This window comes from Caloenas nicobarica, chromosome 1 (assembly GCF_036013445.1).
Source record: "Caloenas nicobarica isolate bCalNic1 chromosome 1, bCalNic1.hap1, whole genome shotgun sequence".
In the NCBI taxonomy this organism is placed as follows: domain Eukaryota; kingdom Metazoa; phylum Chordata; class Aves; order Columbiformes; family Columbidae; genus Caloenas; species Caloenas nicobarica.
This window is the reverse complement of record NC_088245.1, coordinates 151,878,538-151,887,515: the sequence shown is the minus strand read 5'-3', so window position 1 is coordinate 151,887,515 and position 8,978 is coordinate 151,878,538. Positions and strand designations below refer to the sequence as shown.

General features: G+C 42.5%; 1 protein-coding gene across 1 annotated transcript; it reads right to left on the bottom strand.

Moving 5' to 3' along the window:
- Positions 1–2,597: 2,597 nt before the first annotated feature.
- On the bottom strand, positions 2,598–8,433 carry ATP4B (ATPase H+/K+ transporting subunit beta). The gene is made up of 7 exons (XM_065658694.1): positions 8,322–8,433; positions 6,991–7,119; positions 5,699–5,812; positions 4,715–4,914; positions 3,560–3,616; positions 2,914–3,006; positions 2,598–2,759 (listed from the first exon to the last, which is right to left on the bottom strand). The coding sequence occupies exons 1-7, from the start codon at positions 8,431–8,433 to the stop codon at positions 2,598–2,600; spliced, it is 867 nt and encodes a 288-aa protein (XP_065514766.1).
- Positions 8,434–8,978: the final 545 nt, after the last annotated feature.

Sequence of the window (8,978 nt, the reverse complement as noted above, 5' to 3'; positions counted from 1 at the left end):
CTCCTCCATTGCCCTGCCTTCCCCTGGGGCCTCAGGGGTACGGGGCTCCTCAGGACAGCCTCCGGCAGAGTAGACAGAGACAAAGAAGGCATTCAGTAACTCTGCCTTCTTCTGTCACCAGGGCACCCACCCCATTCATCAGTGGGCCTACATTGCCTCTGGTGTTAGTTTTATGTGCCATGTATTTGAAGAAGCTTTTCCTGTTGTCCTTGACCCCTCTTGCCAGGTTTAACTCTAAGGAGGCCTTAGCTTTCCTAGTTGCCTCCCTACATCCTCTGACAACAGCCTTATATTCTTCCCAAGTGGCCAGCCCCTCCTTCCATGATTTGTAAACCCTCCTCTTCCACTTGAGTTTGCCCAGCAGTTCCCTGTTTAACCACGCAGGTCTCCTGGCTCCCTTCCTTGACTTCCTGCGCGTCGGGATGCTCTGATCTTGAGCTTGGTAGAAGCAGTCCCTGAATGTTAACCAACTATCTTGGGCCCCTTTACCTTCAAGCAGCCTTGCCCACGGGATTTCCTCCAGCAACTGTTTGAAAAGGCCAAAGTCAGCCCTGCTGAAGTCCAGGGTTGCAATTCTGCTCGGTATTCTGCTCCCACCACAGGAGATTCTGAACTCCACCATCTCATGGTCACTGCAACCAAGGCAGCCCCCCACCTTTACTGCTTCGACCAGACCCTCCTTGTTAGCGAGGACGAGATCCAGCAGCGCACCTCTCCTAGTCTGCTCCTCCACCATTTGCATCAGAAAGTTATCGTCGATGCACTGGAGGAACCTCCTAGACTGAGGCTGGCTGGCTGAGTAGTCCTTCCAGCAAACATCAGGGTAGTTAAAATCCCCCATAACAACCAGAGCCTGTGACTGTGAGGCCACGCTCAGCTGACTGCAGAAGGCCTCATCAACATCCTCACCCTGATCTGGTGGCCTGTAATAGACTCCCACAACAGTGTCACCCCTGCCAGCCTGCCCCTTAATTCTCACCCACAGACTCTCAACTTGCTCCTCAACCACACCTGGACAGTACTCTATACATCGTAGTTGCTCTCTCACATAAAGAGCAACTCCACCACCACGCTTGGCTGGCCTGTCTTTCCTGAAAAGGACATAGCCATCCATGACCACATTCCAGTCATGTGAGCTGTCCCACCATGTCTCTGTTAATGCCACCAGATCATAATCTCCTGACCGAACGCAGGTTTCTAACTCCTCCTGCTTATTCCCCATGCTGCGCGCATTGGTGTACAGGCACTTCAGGGAGCGAGCCGAGTACACCGATTGCACCTTAGGGCGATGGGAAAATGAACAATATTTAAACTTCATAGGCAACCATGAATTACTTTTGAGCACGAATTACTATATTATCAAAAATATTTTATTATTTCATTGTTTTCCATATTATTTTGAAAAGATGTCCAGGAGGAGACCTGTGTCCCAACAAGGATGTAAAATTGATTTTCATTCAGTCTCTTAAAGGAAAGGCAGAGTCCCACTATAAAAATTGAAACACGAAGAGCCAAGGGGCGGGGAAAAAAATCTTCTATGAGAATGCATTTTCTTATTGTTTCTGAAATGCAGAATGCCCAATTTTTTTAAGAAAGGCTTAAGTGCCATTTGTGGTTTTGAAGGGGAAATGTTGTCCTCCAACTGGATTCTTTCTGCAAACTGGCTATCTGAATGCCACTGTAGTAAATTGGGTTCACCTGTTGTATCTTCCCACTTCCTAAAATGTCCTGGCAGTGAAGGTGTAAAATTTCTTCTTGTGAATATATTTTTTTCTGTGCAATGTTTATCCTGGACTTAATGGAAATAACCCAGAACTCATCATTGTAATACAGGGCTATTCTACTGGAAAAACAAAAAACAAAAAACTCTTAATAGTTAAATGAACACAGTTGACCTGGATGTAACTGGATGTTACAGTCCTACTGGTCATTTTTATTAAGTTATACAGAAGTTGTTAAGTGGTACAATAAAATCTGTAAGCTAGAGGCCAGATTTCAAGTTCACTTCTTTTGTGGTCATTGATTTGTCAAGTGAAAAAAAAAAAATCCGAGTTGGCTGACTAGTACAAAAAAAGCCCCAATGCGTTCAGATACAGATAATTTGAGTATACTTTGTAATTAATACACCGTATACAAAACAAACTGAGAATCTTATATTACTTGCTAGTATTTCAAACTATTGATTTCTATTCTAGGTAATTATTTCTCAATATCCAAGATTTAGTATCATACATCAATTATTTATTATGGTTTTGAAAGTGACCAAAAATGATATTTTGGTTCTATACTTATTTTCTTTGAAGGCATAGCTGTGCAGGTTAGCGAAAAGCTTGTTTTTTACAAATATTTGCACGAAGGCAGCAGAATACCATACCCAGGGAATAGGAAGTTATGTACATTGAGATCATCCTCCTTCACACACTGCAAGTGGTATCTTGATTTCTAGCTATATGGGTCGTCTTTCAGCAGAAAATGTCTCTTTTGCGCTGTAATTTGTGTAGATTTATATGGAGATTATAGAAAATAAATACAGGTGAATGTGATAATAGGTAAGTTCACTCTTCATGTGTGTTTCTCAGTAGTGTCTTGGTTGCTGCTCAGTCTTCTATTTTCAGTTTAAATTCCACTTTTCCTTCATATGGATCGTGAACGTTATCGAAGGTAATTCCAGCTCCAATGATTTTGCACACTATTTTAACTTCTACATTCCTTGTGATGTTGAGAAATTTCACAGCCACCAAAGGATTGCTGTAGCTGGGCTGGGAGCGGAAAGAGAAAAATAGTTTTACACTACCAAAATAAAGTCTTAAAATTATCCTTCTCTCCAGTTCTCGTAAGGTTGCGGCAATGCCGCATACGTTTAATCCTATATGAAGTTGAAGAAAAGTAATATTGAAATTCAGGAGCACCCACCTGTGCCTTTTTCCCGTAGTAGGGGAAGTAGTGCAGGTTGAAGGTGCCGTTCACAGGGTAGTAATCCACCTCCAGCGGGCGAGACTCGTCACCCTGTGCGGCAAGTAAGAAGTTTTTGTTGGCTGGGCAGTAGTAAGCCAGCCCTGGGCAAGTGTTTTACTGCTGCAAAAACCTGTGCAGCCTGTATTAAAATTCAAGTTCAGCTGTCAGTGCAGCACTGCTGTTATTTTTATTTTTCAAATAAAAGTAGAAATCTGCTGTTACTATTGCTAAGAAAAACGCGGGCAAGTGTTCTCTTATAGCAGCTCAGTGAATGGGGACTGCTGAAATGAGCAGAGAGACTGAAGTTGCTGCTCTGATGCGTGTACTTCACTAGTGGGAGCTGGAAGCAAACAGCAAATGTTCTTTTCTGCAACACACAAAACCAAATTTTCAGGTGATTTTAAGTAAAACAAGCATTTTTTCTTTTGTTCTTGGGTGTCTGCTAGTGCAAGAATGGGCACAGAACTGAAAATATTCTCGGTATTTGGCCAGAATGATGCGATTTCCAGAGCCGCAGGGTAGCTTTTCTGATCGCAACTGCACTTCACTTGCTGTAAGATTTGCAGTGCTTCAAATTTTTGAGACTCAGACCTCATACACCTACCACATATGTGCAGTTCACTCTTGGTGCGGTGCCGTTGCCAGGGAGAAATTTGATAATCTGAAATAGAAAACACATTTGGTCATCTCAGAAGTTGTTTGGGGATAAAAGTGAGCAAACAATTGAGCTTCAAAGGATGCTTAATGTGTTTCTGCATAACACACTGGCAAACAGATCAGCTCATCTTACGTACCTGGGTGAAATGCCATGTTGTGGCTGGGTATTTAGAGTCATAGAAGGAGACCTTATTGTGGCTTTTCAGTACTTAAAAGAGTCTATAAGAAGGATAGGGACAGACTTTTTAGCAGGGCCTGTTATGACAGGATAAGGGGTAATGATTTTAAACTAAAAGTAGAGATTCAGGCTAGACATGAAGAAGACATTTTTTACAGTGAGGGTGGTGAAACACTGGCCCAGGTTGCCCAGAGAGGTGGTGGATGCCCCATCCCTGGAGACATTCCAGGCCAGGCTGGACGGGGCTCTGAGCAACCTGATCTAGTTGCAGATGTCCCTGCTCATTGCAGGGGGGGTGGACTAGATGACCTTTGAAGGTCCCTTCCATCCCAAACTATTCTATGATTCTACGATTCTATGTCTTGAAAAAATCAAAGGAAGAATGGAAGGCTCCCTTTTTTGATCTCAAAAAACAAAAGTGTTGATGGTTTTTACTGAAGGAACATCCACCAGGTTTGAATTTTGTTTTTACAGGTTCTGCTAAGGCTTTTCTTTCCAGCCTGGAGAAATAAGATGTGCAAGTATCACCTCTCTGAAAGCTCTTCAGTTACTGTCACATCGTAACACCTCGGCTGAAAGCACAGGATCACAGTATCGCAGAATGACACTGTTTTGTACTAGTTTGTTGGATGAGAGCACTATGGTGATGAAAACAAAACTAAACCAAACCCAAAGCCTTACAGAATCAGTTTCAAGGTCACTTTACCCTGCATTACTTTCCTAGGGATGGTGACCAAGTCTTGCCATTTCTCTGGTAATTCTAGAGGTCTCTCGGGGAAAGCACATGAATTTTTCTTCCCAGTACAAAACAGAGATTAGAGACCATGGCAGCAGATGATACAGCAGCTCCGCAGTGAAGACTCGAGCTATCAGAGGTTTTTTTGGTGAATTCTTTCTTGCTCAGCATCTTGAGTTTGTACTTACCCTGTTCATTTTTATGATAAAACAGGGGTTTCCTTCTGGAAATCCAAAAGTAGCATCTGTGATGCCCGAGCAGTTTTGAAGCATATCTGAGGTAAATTTGCAGGATAGTTTTGTTTTGTTTGGGCCGTCAAAGGTCTCCTGGATGAAGTATGTGTCACTGGTGCAGTTGATGTTCAGATGCTGAGCAGCTGGCGTGTATGCTAGATGTGTGAAGGAAGAAAGAAAAATTCCCCTCTGAAGTTTTCCAGGTATGTTATATATTCCAATATCAGGCTGGAGGTTATACCATGGGAGACTGTACTTCAAGTGAAGTTGGGATTAGATGGAATGAGGAAAGTTTAATATATATATATATTTTTTAATACTCAGGCAAAGCAAGAAAAAAGAGATCAAGTTGAATTAAGACTGGTAATTTGTGTTGATAGTTTCATATAAAGTCAATTTCAAATATAATTTTTTTCAGTGTGTTGTTAGGGAATAGATCCCTAACAATGTGTGTGAGAATCACAGAAATATGCTATTAAGGCTCATAAGGAACATAAATATATTCAGATAAGAACAGGCAAAGGGAGCACCTAACCTACATTGACTGTGCTCTCTGCTGGCACTATGCAATGACTTCACAACACTTACTACATTACTTTGATGTTTGTAGTCATGGACAGTATGAGACTAGTTTTGAAGACCTTTTTTACCCTCTTCCTTCAAGTTTCCTAATAGCCTGCGTTATTAAGGCTGTTCAGGACTTAAAAAAAAATAGTTAAAGCTCTGAAGCAGGGCTCTGCTTTCAATAGACATGTTTACACATGTTTGGTTTATAGATTCATGAAGTGACTTGTTCCTCTCTTTCAGCAGATGCATTTTCCACTCAAAATCTGTGATTTCAGAAGGACAAATAGAAACACTGACTTAATGTCCTCAGACTTACTATGGGAGATGTGACAGCATGTTTCTTCAATATAATGCAGGAAATCTCATTTTTACCTTCCAGAAAAGTTCGAAGAGTTGTCACTAAACCTTCCCAGGTTTTGTTGTCGGATACGTTGTAATAAATTTGTAGTCCTCTGTCCCCATAAACATCGGGTCGTAAAGTTACACCTTTGGGGTGGGAAAAAAAGGGAAGGCAAAGAAGAGGAGAGGTGCCAGGCACAAAATTATTTCTTTAAATTGACAATAGTGATTGTGCTGCATCAAGACTTGTAAGCATAGGAGATCCCCAGGCTTTGCTGGGGAGGATTTAACCACATTTAGAAATTCTCTCAGGCCTCAGTTGTTTAACCAAAACCCTAAAGCCTCCACTGCTGCTTAACTCTTTTCACGTAAGTCTGTGCTGTTATCAGAACGGCTTGCGAAATCATTCCAGCGACCGCACTGGGTTTGCCCAGAACTTGTTAAAAATAACAGTGGTGCTAGTCACGTCAGGTTAAAGAAACAGATTGTACTGCAGTAGGAGAAACAGCTTTTGGAAGAGCCACGTTTAATATTTTAGAGGAAGTATTCTGCTAGCAAACATGAAACTTACTAAATATTGGGAAAAGAAACTTCAAAATCCAGCAACAGGCAAACAGAATAATTTCTAGGGCTATGCTTTATTTTTTTTCCTTCCCATTGTAAAAACAAGCCATTAGGTGCTGAAGTTTTAGCAGTACACACTGATGATCTCTCACTGATATGATCTCATCCCTCCCCGGTCTCACTTCATGTCCTACAAATCGTTATTTCTAATCCCACATGTCTTTGTCTTATTTTTACGTGCTCGGCTGCTGGCACAGCACATCCCACCAGGGAAGGAGTCCTGCTCTCCGAAGGAACTTTCCATGCTGCTGGTAAGTGTGGAAATACCCACCACAGGCTGCTCACCCCACTGCCCTTCGGTCTTGCTGGGCACCCCGAGACCCCTGGGGGGCTGGAGCAGAAACCAGGGTTTCCCCAGGGCCTGACCCCTGCCCATGGGGAGTGGAGGTGTATATTTATACACAAATTATAATATGTATATGATATGCTAATATGTAATACATACAAATATATAAAATATATTAAGATGAATATAAATATATAAAATTAATAGAAATGTATAAAAATGAATCTATGAAATAAATGTGCCAGTTTTATTTATTGATTTTTTTTAAGCCTAAACGTGTTTTCAGGAGGAGGTTAAACTTTGCAGGGATCGTGTGGGGAGAATGGACCTGATTTATTCCACATCTGTCCCCCCCACGCCCGGGCTCTGCCGATGCCCCTCAGCCCTGCCCAGCCCCGTGCAGTGGTGGCAATACCTGGGGATTTCAGCTGGTCTTGGTAATCCGGCTCGTAGGGATTCACTGTCCTCATTAAACAATAAATGGAGAGTGCAAACAGCCCCGACATCACCACGTAGAAAGCCAGGTAGTACAGGCTGATCCACACTGCGGAAAAAAATGAAGGCAAAATCTAATTTTTCAAGCAAGGCAGTGTGGTGATCCCTCCGTGGCTGGGACCGTCCCAGCGGCAGTGGCCATCTCCTTTCTGCCCTTGGCCCCAGGGAGGTTTTCCCTGCAAAGGGACTGGTGTTTTAGATCATCTTTTGTATGCTCAAAAGAATATTCTTCTAGAAAAATTTGGCTGCAGATTTTTCAGTTTTACAAGGATTTTTGAAGTAGTTGGTGCTTGGCTCAGATTTTTTAAAGCTTAAAAGATTGAGTGGCTTCTTGAAGTGACTTCACATATTAAGATCATTTATCTGCTTATTAGATGTGGACTAAGTGACACAGACTAGGTATTTCTTTGAGAAAAACAAGTTGCTCCTTGTCTTCAAGGCCAGTCTGGACGGGGCTCTGAGCAACCTGATCTAGTTGCAGATGTCCCTGCTCATTGCAGGGGGAGTGGACTAGATGGCCTTTGAAGGTCCCTTCCAACCCTAACTATTCTATGATTATTTGGATGACAGATGTCAGTATTTCAGGTGTGTTGATTTTAGACCTGTATCACCTCACTGCCTTTTACGCCTTCAGCAAAATGTGTCATCTCGCTATTTTACTCTGGTGTGAGCTGTAGAGCAGCGCCCTGTTCCTGTCTCTGTGTGAATAACATGTCTTACAGGCGGCTGGTGTCCCACAAGCAGCCCGTGAGTGTTTTGGTGGGGCCACCAGAAACTGCTCCCTGTAATCATCAGCGCCTTGTAGCACCTCCTTCTCTCTAAAGTGGAAAGACTCACATTTTGGTTCAATTTTCTGCAAAATCATGGTTTTAAGAATGGCTAATAAGCACATTCATGAGTTTCACAACAGAAAAAAACTCATCTAGGAACTTGCAGCTACTCTTAATGGTCTGTGGGAAGAGCAGGGACCTTCCTTAAAATGATCAAGGCTGCCCTTCCCAGAATGTAGAACAGAAAATACATCGTTCTGGTAGACACAAGTTTGCGTTAGCACGCGGTGATAAGAGAAGATCTGCTGAGCAGAGAGTAATTTAGAAATGAATTTCACAAAAGCAAAACATGTTCCCAAATAATTGGAAAAAACACTGATTAAGCAAAATTCTCTATGTACCAGAGCCCCTCCGCATCCTGCCTCCCCCATTTTTTAAGCTTACCAGAAGGAAGAGAAGACTCTTGCATATGAACACCTACCCCAGTTAATTAAGGACCTTCCCATAAAGAGCTTTGTTTCTGGATTCCAGACAAAACGACGGAAATTTTCCATCCGTTCACTGCAGGTCTTCTTTTCATTTAAAGTCGCCATTTTCTCACAAAATTTCCCCAAGACGTGTCCTCCTCGGAAACTAAGAAATTCAACTGGTGCCCGAACAGTCCCCAAGAAAAACACTTTGGTTTTTATACCTTCTTCTCTGCTGAAGGTCACTGAGATTACTTCTTATACCAATGAAAGCCCCTGCTCACCATTATCAACCCGCAGCAGATACAATTCTTTATAAAGGGTGTTGATAACACTGGATGTTGAGGCTGGCAAGGAAAAGTTAGTTCCTATCAAATGCCCTTCTCCTTTCTCTTGAATGCCTCAGCAGATCGCCAGAGTTACGCATTTTGCCCAGTGCCTGTAGGGCTCGCGATAGATTTGGTGTGATAGCTGTTATCAGAGCAGATAAAGAGAAGGAGAACTTGTTTCTCCCTGTTTTGTTTTTTTTTTTTTTAAAGTAACCTGCAAATAGTGGATGTAATTCTTCTACTACAACCTGTAGCCATCTGTTGGGTTATAGGTGATCGCAGTGGGAGGGAGTGGGGGAAAAGTGACCATTTCTCTTAGTGTTTGTTGCACAGCTGGGGAAA